Source organism: Dinoponera quadriceps, unplaced genomic scaffold, assembly GCF_001313825.1.
Source record: "Dinoponera quadriceps isolate SergipeBrazil2010 unplaced genomic scaffold, ASM131382v1 scaffold1750, whole genome shotgun sequence".
Classification (NCBI taxonomy): domain Eukaryota; kingdom Metazoa; phylum Arthropoda; class Insecta; order Hymenoptera; family Formicidae; genus Dinoponera; species Dinoponera quadriceps.
This window is the reverse complement of record NW_014556445.1, coordinates 858339-876487: the sequence shown is the minus strand read 5'-3', so window position 1 is coordinate 876487 and position 18149 is coordinate 858339. Positions and strand designations below refer to the sequence as shown.

Below are 18149 nucleotides of genomic sequence, written 5' to 3'. Positions count from 1 at the left end.
TATATATATATATATATATATATATATATATACACAAATCTAACACAGAGAATCTGTTTAATTTGACTATATATATAGGCTTGCGTTTTCTTGCTTCTGATTCTCTGTGTTAGACTTTCTCATGTGAAATATTTGTAGCAGACTCTGTTGAGAATCTGTACAGATTTGACTATCTGAATATATATATATATATGTATATATGTAAAAGTCAACAAATCCAACACAGAGAATCTGTTTAATTTGACTATGTTACCAAATTACTACCAAAAATGTGACAGTATCTGATTAACAAACAATGTACGCAGATTGGTGGCAAAAACCACACAAAATAGCACAAGTTTGCACGCAAATTTGCAGCAGAAATCGGACAGAATCTGCGTTCGATAAATTCTGTGTGTTTTCTGTTATCAATCTGCTCGCACTGCCTGTCAGCAGGCTCTATCGATAGAACACGAACTTAATGTGGACATAGAAAACTATAGTTTTATGGTTCTGATCTAATTTGCACACGTGCTACTAATATTTTGTTTACTGGGCTATTTCACAATTAGTACTTACCTATCACACTCATAATGCAAATTGATTCGGTTTAACTTTGGGGACAGTTTACGACGCGCTCTCTGAGAAAGTATATGCAAATGTTAGCTAAGACAAGTGGTTTGTTCTTTTTAGCTATATTGCTTAACTGATACAATAAGTTAAGCAGTACAGCTAAAAAGAACAGACCGAAGGAACAATGTTCGCACGTGGGTAACGTCGCTCTTTGTCTAACCTAAATATAGTTTACATATACTTTCTCAAAAGACACATGGAAAAACCGTACTTCACAAAACGCCGGGATGGCTGCTTTCAGGGGTGCTATTTCGTAATCATCTACCGACAACTGGATTACGTTTACACGGCAATATAAAATCTAGTTAAAAACATCTGTAACCTGTATTTTCACGATCAGTATAAAAAGTCTTATGCAGGTCGCTGTCGTGTGTTCAGTTTGTTCCGTAAGTGTACGCATGCACATCTGGCTAGATCTTTGTTCGTTTTGAACCCACTTATTTTTGGCGAAGTCGTTGCTGTTTAGGTAGAATGCAATTTTATATATTTTTAACCCTTTGAGTGCAAAGGGTTAAAAGCCATGTTTAAATACGAAATAGAGACTTACAATTTAGGTGGATCGACTGTGGTGAATAGTACGCAGAATATGGGTTTGTTGATTATGGTGTACCGGATTTCTGGTATCTTTAGGAGCCAGAGCTAACTTGAGCTGTCGTCTCGTGACTCAATTTGTGGATAAATTGGCTGGATGGTAGATGCACTCGCGACGATAGAATCGTAGCTATGCCGAAATGTCGAGCCGAAAGATTTTTTCATTTAGCAAATCTACTAAAAAAATACTGTGGGGTATTTAGAGAGACTGTTTACTACGAGACTGATTCCGGCTCCCACAGAGAGTTAGTCAGAAAATAGAGTGCGTCGGCGGCAAGAGAATAGGGTTTTTATAGAAAGAATTTTGGGGATGGCAGATGACAATTTTTATAGAAGAGAGATGTGAGAGATTGGGAAATTTCCTAATGCAGTTTGTGAAACATATGGTTTGGAAAATACTTGACATTATCAAGTTTTCACAAATAATCTTTAGATCTAAATTTTATTGAAGAGCTTGAATCCGGTTGACCACTTAAACTATGTACCTTACGTGATGGCGAAAAGGGGGATCGCTTTTGTTTTTATGTTATTCATGTAATAGACGCGTTGGAAAACACATGACGTATTTGATGTTATCGTGGTCTTATAATTAACCTTTGAATTTAAGTTTTATCAACGGCCCAACATTTCCGCATTAGATTGGCCTCTTTAGCTATGTTACGTTATGCCTAATAATGTTCTCCCACTTTGGTACATTATACTACGCCAATCCAATCCAACCGATCAATCATGATCGGTTAAGAGCTGAGGCATATTGTACCTATAAAATATTTAAAAATATAAATATGAAAAAGCTTGAGGTTAAACGGAGTAATTAAGATCAATAAGTAAGTAGATAAATAAAATAACAAACTTTAACTAACACACACATACACCTTTAACTAACACGTACACACACATACACACATACAAACAAATTTAATTTAATTTTTTAACATGATTTGTGCAAACTGTACCGAAGACGAGGCAGCTCTTCTTCGGAATTCCTTTGAGAACCAGACTGATCGCGAATAATATGTATTGGACGAACAAGGAGCCGATGTATCCGCGAAACATATAGTCCTGCAAGTTCTGTAGCTCAAACGAACGTCAAAAGCAAGGACAGCAAAGACACCGTCAAACAGATGAGTATGCCTCTATTATACTTCGTATTTTCGTTCGATGACTTAATCTGATTTTCGTAATTCGTAAAGGCGCACACGACCAGTTCGTACTTGTTTTTACTTATGACGGTGAAACAGTAAAACGACGGACTAACGAGAATATTATGATATAATAATAATACTGAGCCGTTGGTCAGAACTTCGTACATATAGTATTCATCAATGTCACGATCATACAGTAAGCGTATGTTTTTCGTAAAGATTTTACACGGATCCCACACGGTCAACTGGAAAAGCTCATTCACTGTGTTATTCGTCCCATATACTATCGGGAAAATATAATCACGATTATTGTCAGGCACGCATGTGTAGTCCAATGTCATGCGATAACCAATGCTGCAACAGATGTTTACAGTATTATTCCTTTTATTCAAGAAGTTTTTGTAGTACTCTGGATAGAGCCCATCTAGGATGATATGGTTGTCCCTGTCGTCGATCTTCATGAAATTGGCACGGATCTCGGCCAACATATTCAAATTTCCTTCCTCTTGGATGTCTTTAATGTAGTCGCTACGATATTCGTGCGAGATCTCATCACTCCTCTTGGCATTTTTGTCGTGGTTTAACGTACTAACGAAGTTGACACGTGAATCGTGTTGCGCGGTATCCTTCCACTCGCGCAAGGACCACCCCGGATTTTCCATTGCGCAAGCGGCGGTAAGTAGAAGGGCACACCATATGAACAGACCCGATCGATACATCACTGATTTTCCACCGTGGATACGTCGGAAAATATGCAGAATCGACTTGATTTCTTCTCACGGTAGATCCAGTGAAACGTTCAGTAATCGTGATATTGCGAAAATTTCTTGTCTCGAGGAAATTAAAGTAATTTTGTAGCAGGCCCGCAGGAGTGCGAAGACGTTCTTCATTCAGCTCTACTGCCGAACTGACCTATTCTGTTAAAATTTCCGGCGTTTGACATGCGCACATTTCTACTTCTGCTGAATGAACTCAACCGCTACAATCAATACATACACACGAAATTACGTTCATACCTTGTACCGCGTAGACCACCGATATTCCACGATTATCGCATTTATTATACTTATCATATATCCTTATCATTTTTATTATATATCTTTATAGGATATATCTTATAATATTTATGATACTACAAATATCATTATTACGAATGGAAGAGGTAACGTAAAATATGCGTTTGAACGGAAAGTCCAACGTGAGCCACCGATAGTCTATGCAGTACTGAACGTATTAATATAGCCTTTAATCTAAGACTTGGTTGTGTAGACACTCCGAGAATGCACGTGATGAAAATCGTGACGAAAATAATGAAGTCGCAATTCGGCCTTTATTTGAAAAGCTACTCTAACCATAATATAGTGTCGGAAGACTAACCAATGGTTTGTTCCTTTTTTACTGGCAGTGCGACTGCTTGATGTCAGAACAGTGTACTGTCAAAGCTATTCCGAAATTACTTTGGTACTGCCAGCAGCACTATGATGCCGTATTTCGGTACAGCATTGCAACACCCTAGTATCACATTTCATTGGCGATATATTGGTCCAATATTGTTTATATTATCATTCATTAGAGGTATATTGAATGAATGTTACCCAATATAAGATCGGCCGAGCAACCAAAGCAATAAAAGCAAATTTTGCGTAATATCTGCTATAAATTTTTTCGACAGCTTGCTAACAGAAATATAACAGGATTTGTCAGTAGATCTTGATAATAGATTAATCTATTAATTGGTACCAAGAGACATTTTAAGTGGTGAAACCGGAGGTAGCTTCCAATGCTTCAATTGAAGAGGCAATGAAGCATCATTTTGCGTGCGCAAACACGCGGAAAGCGGCTGGAAATAGTCAAAACTCGCGGGCTCCTATCTTTTTTCCTGCGTCTGTATCATCCTTCTTTTTCTTTTCATAATCATCCTCCAATTTGTTTTATTCTTCTTTATTTCATTCTTCCTCGTTGTCTTCTTCCCGACTTCTTCGTTCTACCTTTCCGACGATAGAGATTTTCGATTTGAGGAACGGTTGATAATATCGTTCCCTATGTTTCTTACGTCGTGAGACGCCAGTTACCTCGTCGGTGTTGTGACTGACGTATTTTCCATCTACTTCTTCAGAGGACGCAACTAAAGAAGTGTTAGCGAAGAGTCTTATGGCATAGCTATTCTTAAGTTTCTCTTACACTATCGATTTGTGGCAGCACAATCTGCACGATCAGCTCTAGAAATTCTCGGGACATATAAACAGTTGTTTTTAATAGTGATCAAGCTTCGGAGTGCTACTTTTTCACTTACAAATCGCTCGCGAATACTTCTGAGAATTTAATATAGTTATAAGTAAGTCAAAGAGATTTACATATTAACGGAATTCTGTAGTTATAAGTATTGTATTTGCAGTGAATACGGGTTAAGCCGTCTGTCGCGTGCGTACTTTTCAAGTGCATCGTATATATTGGAAAGTAACTTGTCGATTGTTAATTCTGTATCTGTATTAACTGTATAAATAATATTAACCTGATATATTTGTAGTATGATTATGTTATTATATCCGTTTATTTATCGACAGTTTTATTAAAGGTTATGTTTTAACACGTGCAATATGTCATTGCAATAAAACAGCATACATTTCTAAAATAAGCAGTCAATTGTAATATGTAAATTTTATGTACTTTAGAATGTCGACCCGAGAAGGAGGTAAGAAGAAGCCTTTGAAGGCCCCGAAGAAGGAAAGCAAAGTTTTAGATGATGAAGACATTGCATTCAAGCAGAAACAGAAAGAACAACAAAAGGCACTAGCGGAAGCAGCAAAGAAAGCCAGTCAAAAAGGTCCTCTAGTCACTGGTGGTATAAAAAAATCTGGGAAAAAATGATCATGTTATAATGGATGAAATTTGCAATTTATCTTTTATATTATACTTTGATTGTAACAATAATTTGTAAAAGTGATTTACTATTATATGAGAAAAACCTTTTTATATGCTTCTTCATTTCAATGAATTCTTTAAACTTGTAAATAAAAGCCATATTTCATTGTATGCATTCTGTAAATTTTTATGTTAGTAATGTAAGTTGAGTATATGCATTGTTGATCAATAAACTTTGTATACTTCGTATGAAACATTAAATTATGAGAGAAAGAAAAAAATAAAGGTTTTATGAAAAGTTATAAAAGACTGAATTAATTAAAAGTTATGAGTCCACTTTAATACAGCACATATAAAATTTGTTAAATTTGATACACTATGTATCAAATTATATTAAATCTTTAATTTTTGATAATCTGACATGGGCTAAAGTGACTATATTCAGCTTCTTTACCATTAGTTTCTGCAACTCTTCTTGAAAGGTTTAGTCAATATATTCTTATGTGTTGACGGAATAAATTCTTAGATGGCGCCAAAATATTGGTTAGAATTTTAGTATAGTAGTTTGATGGATCTAAAATTCTCTCTGGTGTGATTCGATGACAAATTAGAGAATTTTTTCAAATAGTACAAATTAACGACATGTTAAAGGATTTTTTATCTGCAAATAATAAGTCACACACACATACACACTAGAAGTAATTAGTATATCTTGACTACTATATTTATACGATCGAACAGTAGTGTAGATTTCAAATTGTGTATAATTGAATTTTGCGATTAATTTTGAAATATAAAAGTCTTATCTCATAAACAATGTGGATGTGGAAAACATCAGTTATTACCGCATCGGATCATATATTTCCCGGTTTGGCATATTATGATAGAAGAAAAGAATTTTATGACATAGGTATGTATGACGCATATATTGAATAAAAACGATGAAAACAATTTCATGATGAATTCATGATGATTTACGATCCTTATTTCTTAATATATTTACCAATGATATAAAACGATTCTTAATGCATTTATCAATGATATAAAACGATATGGTAGTTATTCTACTAAATACATAAATATCGACAGTTCAAATATATTGCCTGAAATGCTTTAGTTAAGAACGTGAAGATAAACATTACGGATTTATCTCAATGTTTTCTAAAATCACTAATAGCCGAATTAATTGTTAACTTATTGGGATCTCTATTTTATACGCACACAACTAATGTCTCTGAGGAAAATGAACTTAGGGTCTTTATGAGTTACAATTCTTGCGTTTTGCAGGAAATCAAATACAGTCCAGCTTACCGTTACAAATGGCATTGTATTTTAACGTATGGGTATATCCTCTGTGGCTTCTTGTAATACTTGTTAATTTAGACACAAAAGTAAATATAGCAAAGTATGGAAGATGTATTTTAGTAGTTATTATATTTAACAGCAGTGCTAGGGAGATGTTATTTTGTTTTACAGTATTACTATTTGACTGATGTATACAAATTTATAACTGTGGCAGTATTTATCATTATATCCATACTGGAAGGTATACGATTGTATTTGGGATACCTTGGGAATTTAACAGAAAAGGTAGTTTATTTCGGTAAAGCAGAACAGATGAATTGTGTAGGAATATGTTAAGATTAAAGATACGTTTCAGATTCCAGAACTGGCGAGCTTTTGGCTTATATCTACTCTTATACATTTTCCTTTGGAGATGTTCCTCCTTCTTGATCGCAAAACCAGACCTCATTTTAGTGAAACAATCGCCAATAGTGTCATGACGTTTCTACTTGTCACAGAAATTATAACAGCCACAGTGGCTTTAAAGAAATCCGCAGATCATCACGCTAAAAGATTTTATATCGCACAGTTATACGGGATTGATGACGAAACATCGCAACAATGATTCAACTGTAAATTTATCATCGAAGGAAGAATGGTAAGGTAATTAAAATGTATGATTATATTTTTATGTAATTTTATATATTTTTAATTAGTAATACATATATATTCTCTTCTCGCCAGCTTGCAAACTCGGTGGTACGATATATTGTCTCCGTAATGTTTTTTGTTTTGCTAAACTTAACTTATTAAAATAATTTAAGATATTATACTGTACATATATGTGTATATGTGTGTGTATGTTTAATAATATACAAGTGCCTTTTGTCCTAACGACTGTTTTGTTAGAACTTACGTAAATCGCCTCTTTAAATCCTACTTATATATATAAGTGTATGTATATATATATGTGTGTAATATAATACTAGGTTCTATGAAAATTCCGCAACGTAGTTATACAAGCGCTTCCAATATATATCTCATATCTTGCTGGTATATTCATTATATTTGCGTTGACGCATTTGTGCACGTTACGGATATTATTAATTAATTGTTTGCACTAATAGAAATTGAGGCTACATCATGAAACACTCTAGTGACCATGCTTACAAAATAAATTATTATAAAGTAGTTCCCTGCATATTTAACATATAAAGTATTGTACATGAGCAAAATGTGTACTCGGTATACTTATTAAATATCCGTCATTCGATCTATGTAATCGTACGCGTTATTATATAAAAATCATGTCTATACCTATACGCGCGCGCACACCACAAAGTCTACGTATATAGCAACGAGGGCAAGCTCTTGTTTGATTCTCGACTGTGTACAAATCGCATATATCCGAAAATACTCGCATGAGGAAATTCTTAGTGGAATACAACAATATGTAAATCATAGAATTAAATTACATTGCACAGTGCGGGGAAGGAACTTAGTAAATTCTACATATAAGTCGTTTAGTGCCATTATTTTAGCCGAAGTTGTACTACATGTTCGAAAGCAGGGAGTACATAGTGGCAGTATGATACTTTGATTAACAATCTTAAATAAATATTGCACCAACGCAACGAGGTATCGAGACTTAAAGAGAAATTAGGACTTTTTTTACTGTGTCCGTAGAGAGCAATGAAAATTATCAACCACTAAATAATATAAAATGGCAATGACGGTGAAATACAGATGACAGTGCGTAATTCAGATCTATAGGGGGATAATCTCGTTCGCCCGTGTATTTTTACACTCGCTGTGTCATAACATACGTATGACTAAAAAAATATCTCAGATTTATCTACGTAGCTTCTCAACAAATATATATAGAACTAGTACGCAAAAAATTTAATAGAAAATTCGCTGTCCTTTAAGCGCATTTTATTACAATGTCTGCACTGTGAAATATACACTGTGAAAAAAACGGAAATAATAATATCTTTGGACAGAAAGAGAAAGAGAGAGAGATCATTTGCAGAGTGTATGTGTGTTAAGCCGATATTGCTTATTAGGTGTAACGACCTTCGCCGGGTTGGAAGGTAAATTTACCCATCACTATTTCTGCTGACCTTTAAAAGGCAGTGGGAAGAGGATGTTTGAGCACGTTCCCGGTGGAGTCTTCGGCCACGAGGGTGAGGGTGGTGAGGCAGTGCGGTGGAGGTGATGGTACTAGAGCCTCCAAAGGTGGTCGCGAGCCAGGAAATTGACGAGAGCCCACAACCATCCCTCCTGAGGCTTCCCTAAGCTCTATGACACGTATCCCGTACCGTGATCTCACCACATTCCTTATCAAGAGAATCCATAATTATTGCACAATTGTCGCACTTAAAACTTAAACCTGACTTCAACATTAAGATATGTATATCGAGTAGAAACGATTAATCGGTCATAACTGAAGGTTATCCCAGCATCTCAGTCTCTTAATTGCCTCTTTAAAGGGATTGTATTCTCTCGAATGGTGGAATTTACCTTTTCCCGTCATATTCTATCTCGTGATGATGGAAAGATGTCCTGTTGGAAAGACTGTCCATCTCATTGTTGAACCAGCAGTGATACGCGAGTAACGCCGCGCACGATGGCCCCCAGAACGTCCGATCGGACTGCGAAGGGAGCTCCGAGGCGATCAGACTCTTAGTGAGCGATCTGTTGAGTTCCGGACTAGCCGGCGCCGAAAGTCTGCCAGGCAGCTGTCTCGAAGTAGGCGACGGTGTTGGTCTGGATGTCTCCGAGAGCAGTCTGCCTCTTCGCGGACTCGACAGTACGGATTCTTGTACAGTCACCGTGACACTGAGAGGTCTACTAAGAGCGACAGTCGTATGTTGAGGGTCCCTTCTGATAGGATTACGATTGAAGTCGATCCCAGCAGCGCCTACGAACACCCTGTCGACGTAGTCGAATCCTCGTCCCATTATCCCTTCCCGAGTATGGCCGAGATCGAAGGTGTGACCAAGTTCGTGCAGAACGGAGCCTAACGTCGTCGCTAAACAGCCGCCGTGAGTGCCACGGTAGTTGCTGTCGTCCATGAGCTGCTCGGTGTCCACGATAGTGACGTCCAAGAATCTCGGTAATACCTGAATTACAGTAGTGACCCCAGCTGTTAAAAGTGTTATCCGCTCGATGACATTTGTACGTAATAATAAGAAGCAAATGAGTGAGAGAGACCGGGTGTAGCAGGTCCAAAAGTCGCGTCTCGGCCAACTTGGCACGGTCTCGAAAAAGTGAGTTTCGTCGGATTCACATGGCAATTTACAAAACACCCAACACCGTGTTTTGGTAAAAGGAAACAGATATTCTGATTATAAGAACCACGTTTGGTTCGTGGGAACGAGAAACCTTGTTCCCTTCAACCAAAACGCGCTCGGTCGTACATCGTCAGGTAGATCCAACCAAGCTCATCTTTCGGCGAACAGGAATTCCGTCTCGACTCGCGATCAGTGTCGTCAACCAACCTGAGCCATACACGTAGGCCAGGTGTGGAGACACGCTGAACCAAAGAGCGCTAGACCACCTCCGCCGAGAGCAGCGTGACCTTGCGTCCTCGCCAAGGTGTCTTCGTGCGTACGAGGACTGGGCGCGCCACGGTACCTCGTGCACGAGAGAAACGCCAAATACTTGCGATTCCTCGACGCTAACGGGCCGGTCATCAGTTCGCGCGCGACCAGCTCCCAGAGCTCCCTTTGCTTCATCGCCCGAGCACGGTCCACGTGAAGCATGCTATGCATCACCAGGCATTCCGGCCCGTCCAGATCTCTCTCCAATTGGAAGGTTTTCCTGCCGTAACCGGCCTCACGGAGCTTCTCGGCCGTCAAAGTTTGAAGCAGTCTGGCACCGAGCCCTATTCTCGTTGCCGCGCTCTCAGGCGATCGATCCTCGCCCCGTGGTCCCTGAGAACACAGATCAAATGTAATCTCCACGATGCACTCTGTCCCGCCGTGAATAAACGAGATCGCGATCGTTTCCCCGAATTGAGTAATAAAGGGACTTTAATCGAACTGTCGCGGCCGAATACACAGCCAGAGTTGGCACGGCAATACGGCTGTTCGTGAAGCAGAATGACGATCGATAATTGAGGCGCACGCCACGTTCCGAGTAACCGAATTGTTACGTTATCGCGATCGCACTTTGTGCGCAGATCGAAGTGCTTGACGGGAGAATCGAAATGCATCGCAAGGATTCCGATGATGTTGCTCAAAGCACGGTTATTGAAACGACCGCCGCGTACCTACCCTAGTAGAAATTGAACTTCAAAATCAGATTTTTTGAGAATTTGTTGAAAAACTTGTGCTATATATAGATCTAAAAATACGTCCTAATTGTTGGCGCAATTAGAAGTTGATTGGCTATTCGGAAGCTGAAATATTCGCAATTAAAGATAATACTTTTTATATGTATTACTTATAATGGTTATAATGTCCTGTGTTTTATTTATTCTAAACCGTACTTAGGATTTCAATGAAAAACTATTGTAATATTAACGTCTAATTTAGATATTATATGAAAATGTTCAAATTACTGATCATTTTGTTTTGAAAATATAATAGTGTAAAGTTCATAACTTATAGTAACATTCGAAATACATATATATATATATATATATATATATGCACATAGTTAAACATTTATGTACCTCTTTCTACTATCTGTGCATCTGCATTGCATTAACTAATGTATAACGTAATAATAATAGCATTAGCTAATAATAATAGTATCATAAAAAATAGCATTAACGAGAAGAATAAAAAAATAATATTTTCGTATTTATAATATTATGTACATACGTCTATCTTAACTTCGTTTCGTATTAACATTTATTATTTAAATAGTGAAAACTATGTAGCAATATATAGTAATTTTGCATGGTAAATACGAAATTTATAAATGACCTTGATTTAATACGACTGAAAATACAACAGTCTGCGATACACGACTATCTGAAAGAAAGTAGACGATCATTACAGTTATCATTTTGTCCTCACCTGAAAATAACCATCATGACCGGCGCAGATGACGTAGACCGGTGTCACCCGTAGCCTCGTGGTTCTCGGTTCGTATATCAGGATAATTCTTCTCTTGTGCCCGCCCGCCTCGAGCTCCAATTTGTTCGGACCACGCGCCAAGTCCACCAGGACGCGGAACTGTCCCGCGATGATCGGCCACTCCGAGGTCACGTTTTTGTAACCCCGTACGGTGATGTAGCTGCATAGCGCGGGTGCTCGACCTCTTATCAGGGCCAAGCTGTATGTCAAGGTCTCGCCGTCCGCCAAGTTACATATCGTAATACCTTCCGAATTACCGTTTGTCGCAAAGGTACGGTGACGGTGATGGTTGTCCGCCAACGTCGCGTCTGCAAGTACCTGGATACACGTGCAGGGATTTCTTTTTGTACTGTTTTGGCACGGGAGATCGAATATTCGCGAATATCAATGGCGACGCAGCAGAACGACATAGCGGAACACAGCAGTAACAACGATAAAAGGATAAGAAAAAATGTCGCGGAAATGCCTCAGAGTAAACTTAAAGGAATTTTTTGTAATTACATGTAATTTTACGGAATATATTAGTGTGTTTGTATCGGCGGAGATGGAAATCCCAGTCCTAACTTGATCCGATTAGGTTTCCTCGGTGCGAGTGGCGCAACATGATACACTTTAAAGGCATCAAGGCATTATCGATTGTAGCTTTCGCACCGTAGGCACAACGGCTTATTGTTAGTAAACTCCTGTGTAGGAGGTGGATTTCCATTATTGAACTGTACTTGGATATCGACAAGACTGTGCAACGTATCGGCGGGTTGAATTCTACTGATAATGTTCACGCGTGAGAATGTCAATTTACACGATACCTCAATTTATGCTATTCCCTTCAATTGAGCTAATATTATGCAACCGTTATTTTATATTCTTCCTTTGTACGTCGGAGGATTACCCGTGAAAAACAAAATTAAGAAAATTAGCCAAGCAAGTGAAAAAATAAATCTTTCATAAACTAGAAAATCGTCAGTGTGTACGGATTCGCTTAGTTTCGCGTCGGTTTTGCGCTGGTTTTACGTCACATATCAAAAACTCTTCCGACGTAAACGTTACGTCAAGCTTTTAAAGAAAAACAGATCGATACTCCAATTCTGGAGCGGTTATTATTCAAACACTCAATTACGAATACGCGAGATATGCATACATATGCTTCGTTTCGTTCGATTTTAATTTAAACTGTGCATAAGTATTTGTAGGAACCCGGAGATACGTACGTTTCACTGTGAGTGATCAATACGTCCGCATAAGCGGGTGCATGTTAATGATCTGTTTCGCAGACCGAATGCATTACGTATGTACACGAGTGTGATATATACCTCATACAATATACCTTGACACTTACTTTTACTATAGAATTTCTCCAGCGATTTTCAACCTTACACGTGAGCTGAATAAGGTTGAAAATTGTAGGAAAACTTAGTAAATAAATATCGACCTTTATATCACGTCTAATGTACGTATACTCTTGAAAAATTACAAATATCTAACATGCAACCTTGACACCGTTCCAAATTGAGAGATTAAATGACCGTAGAAAGGAGGGCGAGGAAAATATTGTAATGTGCGTTGATGAAAACAACGGAGGGTGTCGGTTTGAATGTAAAAATCGCGATGTGAGTACGTGTAATGGTTTTTACGGTGTCTTCTTCCGAGATGTTTTACAATCGATTCTTGCGAAAAGGTTCGAGATGCGTCAAATCGAACTGATCCAACGTACGCACGCACGTATGCATGCACAGGCGCGAAATGAAGAAACGAACGAAAGAGTAAATTTGGAAAATGAATGGGAATGAACGCGCTCCGAAGAAGCGTCGGTCACACGGGGCTTCCCCGTCACGTGCTGCGATCACGCGGTGGATTTGGTAACCGTGACAGCGCGTACTTCGTTGCACCACGGCGATCCCCGTTCTTCCGGTCATTAAAGTGCGTCGCATTGACTCGGTCCGAGCGGAAATCGCGTTTTCACATCGTGCCGATTGTCCCTCCGCGATCCGGCCGACAACGTCCTGATTTCTTGCGTCTTCTTGCGAAGCGCGACTTCCGTTACACGCGACTACTAACCAGTCGCGAGTAAAGCAGATGACAGCAGCAGACGACGCACAGTGCGGATGCGGGACGTTGTCTGCGTTAGCCACGCGACCTCTTTCCGCGCACGACATTCGCGGCGTTCGCACGACGTGCGCGAATTCGCCGGAGCTCGTTCCTCGCCCGCGTAGATTTCCTTTTCCCTCACAGCCCGGGAATTTCGCGCGAGACGGACGGACGGACCTTGAATGAACGGCCGTGTGTCCACCACGATGTTACCGAGAGCGTAACGACGCGTCGTGCCGCAGCCGGGATATTTTCATGCACGTTCGTCGACTTACCATTTTGCAGGAGGCGAGTAGGTGGACGAACGTCGAGGAGGTACGAACGGTTTCAGCCGGCTCCGGACATGCGGAGAGAGAGACTGTGGCGCCGAGGCAGCGGTGAGTGGCGGGTTGCGGTACTACGGAGTTTCTGCTGCGGCGCATGCAGACGCGCACCCGCACTCGCCGCGTCCTTCTCACACTCCGCGCGTCTCGTCGTCGCTCTTCGTCGCCGGATGTCCCTCGGGCACCCTCGCGGACCGTCTCCACCCCCCGAGACCGTACACACTGCACCACTCTGTCGTATCGCGCGGATACGTGCCGCGTGTGCGACTCCGCAAAATGCAAACTGCGAACTAGGCTGCGAAATACGTCGCGGCTCTTCCCCTCGCTCTCACTCGGATGAACAAACGACGAAACTATGTGTCATTCTCACCCTTGCCTCGGAATTCGTTGATTCTCTCTTTCTTTCTCTCTCTCTCTCTTATCGTGAAATTTTCCGCCTCATTCCCCCCCGTCGCGTAGACACTTTATCTCCCGAACATAACGGCGAGTCATGTTGTTGGTTATCACTTTCATAAATTGCGCGGCAGGACGCGCGAAAGCATTGTTCCTCCTCGTAGTCGCGGAAATGTCCGTGGACTTGAATTGTCTTCGATTGTAGTTTGTGACGTCCGTCGTAAATCGCAGACGCGTGCTTCCCAGCGCATACCAGCGGGGGATATTGCAAGCTAACGCGTTTACGACGACGACGACGCATGGAACGAGATGTAATTCCTTCCCATCGTGCGCGGAATTGTTTAAGCCTGAAAACTGATCGCCTGTTTCTGTCTAAGCGTAATTGGCAATTGGCTCGAACGTTGCAACTTTTGCATTTTCAGCGTTTACGTGTTGTCCATCAGTTTCCCTGTGGATGGAATTGCCGTTTTCGACGAAACCCAGAGGCCGACTTCTCTTGTGACGTTTACGCCATTTTGCAAAATGTCATTTGCCAAAACGCCTTGTCGTCCGCAGTTCGTGCAAAACGATTTGAACTTATTTTTCGAAAACTAGTTCCCTCGTTCGGGCCACCATTCGCGTTCCAAGTCGCATCGAAAAAAGAGTTCAAACCTTTCTGAAACCCGGTACACTTTTTGCTCGTATCTAACAGGAAAAATGTATCCCCCGAGAATGATTAGAAAAACCAATTTTCCTATTGGACACGTAATGCGTTTCAAAACTTATTAATAAAAATTATCGCCGGCTTTTCGTCGCTGACCGTACACGCGCACGACTCCTTTGCGGCAGGGATTGCGTCAATATTTCCCGACGAATTTTCACGTCTCCGAAGCCCAGCGAAGTAATTTCACACGGTTGTTATCTCGCGTTGCTGTGAAATGGATTAATCCAAGAAGTAATGGACCTTCGAGGATAATGAATGCGGGTATCGCACAGCGTGCGGAGGATCCTCGCCGAGAGAGCGTGAAAATTGGCTCGTTCGCGAGTTATCATCGCGGCGATCTTCTCCTTCCGGCGCGACCGAGAGGATCGATAGACGTATCTAAGCGCGAGTAGCGTGTTTGCCAACCCGCAAGCCTCGCTCGGGAGGATGAAACTTTTTTCAGACTTTCGACAGGAATTCGATTCAGTCGTCGAGGAACTTCATAGAAGAATTTCCGCCTGCTGTCAGCACTTTGTACCACCTAATAGACGGCGTTGAAGGTATACGAGGCGGTTCGCGCCCGCGATCTTCGTCGAATGCGACACTGAAATCACACGGCGTCTCGGAGCTGCTCGAACGCTCCAAAGTACTTTCGGAATCTCCAAGCAAGAATGCAAGTTATTCGCATAATGCAGCCGACAATTCGCCCGGCCGTATGTACGTTACGCCGAAAGAGCATTATCCGGAGACGTAATCGTCGGGAGACGCGAGGAAAATCGCGAGAAATCGCTCGGCATAACAGTCTCTATTCATTCCGACATTCTTACGATTCGATAAACTCTCACAAGACGCGGTAACATAACACGAGCCTTCTACAGGATCCTGTTGCATACAGGATTTTGCTTTCCCTCTAAACGTATCGAGATTTCGTCCGACGCCGGTGTATTTCCGGTTATATTTGTATATACATATTTGCGCCTGTCATTAACAATTAAATCATTAATCTTATTTTTATTATTTGAATTGAGCTATAAGCCTTAATATATTAAATCAAGTAGTCCATAATATTTGCTTAAGCAGTAAGAAAACCGATCACAGTCGACTATTCTCCTTATAATCGAGGAATTGTTGATTGCGATTTCCTCACTGTTTATTTCTTAAATAGAAATTGATTTTTTTACATCTCATGGCTCATGGATTAGAGCAAGCTTACCCGAATCGAAATTTTAAATTATACATTAAGTCTTCAAGTGGAGAAAACGACAGTAACTTCCCCATTTGTAGCGCTAAAAGAAGATCTTTGAACACAATAGAAGATCTTTGAACACTTAATACAAAATTAAATTAGACTTAAAGTAGGACTGAAATTTCGACTCGGTTAAAGTCGGATATGACGTCACTTGACACCTGAGGTTTAACGCTTACGTCCCCTCAAAGCAAGGTCGTGGACAGAGGCCGAGTCAAATTAAATTTTATCGTTTTAATTTTTACAACGAGACGCGCAGCGTAAAAAGCGAGCGTAGCGCGCATGTCGCGCGACCGTCTCGGTGTATTTTTCCCCCAAGCGATTACTCATACGGATAGACACTAGAACGACTGGTTGTGCATTTTTTGCCTTATTTTAACTTGCAAATCCGCGACAAAGGCATGCAAGCGCGTTCTCTATTGAAAAAGAATTCCTACGTGGGCGGGAGTTCCTCGAAGTTAACACAATTACTTCAACGTCACATTATGCCGCGCGCTCTACCGGTAATTACAGAAATTCAGGCTTGATTGTGCGGGCGTTAAAGAGCGATCTTTCGGTGTCAAGCTGCGGTGTGTAGCGCGAATGTATCCAGCCGTTTGAGGATTGAAGATGTCTCCGAGTCAAGCGTGTCAAGGTCGTGCGAGGAGGCATACGATCGTGCTCGTTCGGAATATGCGGCAGGTGCAGCGTGGCACGACCTGCACGCATTTGCATCCGCTCGTTCGCGCGAGAAGAGCGAGACAGACAACGCACAGGGCGACTTCGAGGTCGGCTCGAAATAAATCCGACGATTTCCATTGATGATAAATCCGCACCAAGTAACTTCGCATTATGCACCTCCCGATCCGTTGCCGCAACGTTGCGCAATGAATTCTCGTTTGCTCGGAACTCCAGACGCGGGTAAACAAGAAGGAACGATCTTCTCCGTCTCAAAACGCGACGCATACTTCCATATCAAGCGATATCGATAACGGATCCCGGAGTCGAAATTTCGGTTCTACATTAAGTCTACATTGTATCTTCAAGAGGAGAAAACGGAAATAGCTTTCTATTTGTAGCATCAAAGGATCTAACAGTGCTTCTTTAATGCTACAAAAGGAATTTAGGCCTCCCGAGGGGAAATTCCGAATTCTGCATTAAATCTTCGAGTGGAGGAAGCAGAAGTAACTTCTCATTTGTAGCATCAAAGGAATAGAAGATTTTTGAAGACTTAATGTAGAATTAAACCGACTTAATGTAGGACTAAAATTTCGACTCAGGATGTGCGAGCTATAACTGGAAATTGGTTTAAAGAAATGCCGAGAGACAAAGGAGCGCGTAAAGAGCGCGCCTTTAACTTGGCAAACGCAGTGCGTAAAATACGCATTATTGATCTTGCGCCTTCGCCGCCCATCTTCCCTTCTGCGTCTCATAGAGGTAGGATAGAGCAGATGGGCGCGAACACCGGGCGGAGCAGTCGTTATTTACCTCAATTTTGTCTCAAAAGTTATTTTTACACGATCAAAATTATTTTATATAAGAGAAAGATATCATTTCACATCACGAGAGCAACTGTCATTGCCATCTCGATGGGGTCGATTCATTTGTTTTTCATATGCAGTGTGCCTTTTAATCCTGAAATATTGAGAGACCTGCGGCGCGTTTCTCGGCTCGCCATTGGCCGATCGAGTGTCGCATAAATGCTAGGCTGCGGAATGTGCCGAAAAAGCGGAAGCTGCCTTGGATATAAATTGCTCCTTGCTCGAGTCTGCGAAAGAGAAACTGCGCGTCGTTTTCCAGCTTTTAATGAAAACTACTGTTACTCATGATAACGAGGCAGGGATAAACGAGAAGGAA

The 18149-nt window shown here is 40.8% G+C and overlaps 4 protein-coding genes across 9 annotated transcripts; 2 read left to right on the top strand and 2 right to left on the bottom strand.

The window, feature by feature from the left end:
- Nucleotides 1-264: 264 nt before the first annotated feature.
- Nucleotides 265-3392, bottom strand: LOC106747496. Of its 5 annotated transcripts, none has more exons than XM_014625064.1 (3): nt 3365-3392; nt 2160-3265; nt 265-1963 (listed from the first exon to the last, which is right to left on the bottom strand). In XM_014625064.1, the coding sequence occupies exon 2, from the start codon at nt 3065-3067 to the stop codon at nt 2282-2284; it is 786 nt and encodes a 261-aa protein (XP_014480550.1). In that variant the 5' UTR covers nt 3068-3265; nt 3365-3392; the 3' UTR covers nt 265-1963; nt 2160-2281. The 5 variants fall into 5 exon arrangements, with proteins under 5 accessions (XP_014480550.1, XP_014480553.1, XP_014480554.1 ...); XM_014625067.1 differs by having other exon boundaries at nt 265-620; nt 773-1963; nt 2160-3371; XM_014625068.1 differs by having other exon boundaries at nt 265-620; nt 824-1963; nt 2160-3371.
- Nucleotides 3393-4522: 1130 nt separating this feature from the next.
- Nucleotides 4523-5381, top strand: LOC106747432 (translation machinery-associated protein 7 homolog). The gene is made up of 2 exons (XM_014624930.1): nt 4523-4683; nt 5021-5381. The coding sequence occupies exon 2, from the start codon at nt 5022-5024 to the stop codon at nt 5214-5216; it is 195 nt and encodes a 64-aa protein (XP_014480416.1). The 5' UTR covers nt 4523-4683; nt 5021; the 3' UTR covers nt 5217-5381.
- A 392-nt stretch (nt 5382-5773) lies between these two features.
- On the top strand, nt 5774-7327 carry LOC106747491 (transmembrane protein 17B-like). Of its 2 annotated transcripts, none has more exons than XM_014625058.1 (5): nt 5774-6120; nt 6498-6601; nt 6687-6800; nt 6871-7152; nt 7239-7327. In XM_014625058.1, the coding sequence occupies exons 1-4, from the start codon at nt 6027-6029 to the stop codon at nt 7117-7119; spliced, it is 561 nt and encodes a 186-aa protein (XP_014480544.1). In that variant the 5' UTR covers nt 5774-6026; the 3' UTR covers nt 7120-7152; nt 7239-7327. The 2 variants fall into 2 exon arrangements, with proteins under 2 accessions (XP_014480544.1, XP_014480545.1); XM_014625059.1 differs by having other exon boundaries at nt 6871-7157; nt 7239-7324.
- A 1268-nt stretch (nt 7328-8595) lies between these two features.
- Nucleotides 8596-14071, bottom strand: LOC106747490 (putative zinc metalloproteinase YIL108W). The gene is made up of 5 exons (XM_014625057.1): nt 13945-14071; nt 11525-11902; nt 9998-10432; nt 9018-9619; nt 8596-8833 (listed from the first exon to the last, which is right to left on the bottom strand). Exons 1-5 carry the CDS (start codon nt 13945-13947, stop codon nt 8620-8622), a joined length of 1632 nt encoding a protein of 543 aa, XP_014480543.1. The 5' UTR covers nt 13948-14071; the 3' UTR covers nt 8596-8619.
- Between the last annotated feature and the right edge of the window lie 4078 nt (nt 14072-18149).

Excerpts from the sequence above, each read along its gene's own strand:
- LOC106747432 (XM_014624930.1), top strand. The coding sequence starts at position 5,022 with ATGTCGACCCGAGAAGGAGGTAAGAAGAAGCCTTTGAAGGCCCCGAAG.
- LOC106747490 (XM_014625057.1), bottom strand. Across the intron at positions 10,433-11,524 it reads GTCATGATGGTTATTTTCAG|GGACCACGGGGCGAGGATCG; the intron begins GTGAGGACAAAA and ends CTGTGTTCTCAG. Across the intron at positions 9,620-9,997 it reads GGCCTACGTGTATGGCTCAG|GTATTACCGAGATTCTTGGA; the intron begins GTTGGTTGACGA and ends ACTGTAATTCAG.
- LOC106747496 (XM_014625064.1), bottom strand. The coding sequence starts at position 3,067 with ATGTATCGATCGGGTCTGTTCATATGGTGTGCCCTTCTACTTACCGCC.
- LOC106747491 (XM_014625058.1), top strand. The coding sequence starts at position 6,027 with ATGTGGATGTGGAAAACATCAGTTATTACCGCATCGGATCATATATTT. Across the intron at positions 6,602-6,686 it reads TTGTTAATTTAGACACAAAA|TATTACTATTTGACTGATGT; the intron begins GTAAATATAGCA and ends TTTGTTTTACAG. Across the intron at positions 6,801-6,870 it reads TTGGGAATTTAACAGAAAAG|ATTCCAGAACTGGCGAGCTT; the intron begins GTAGTTTATTTC and ends GATACGTTTCAG.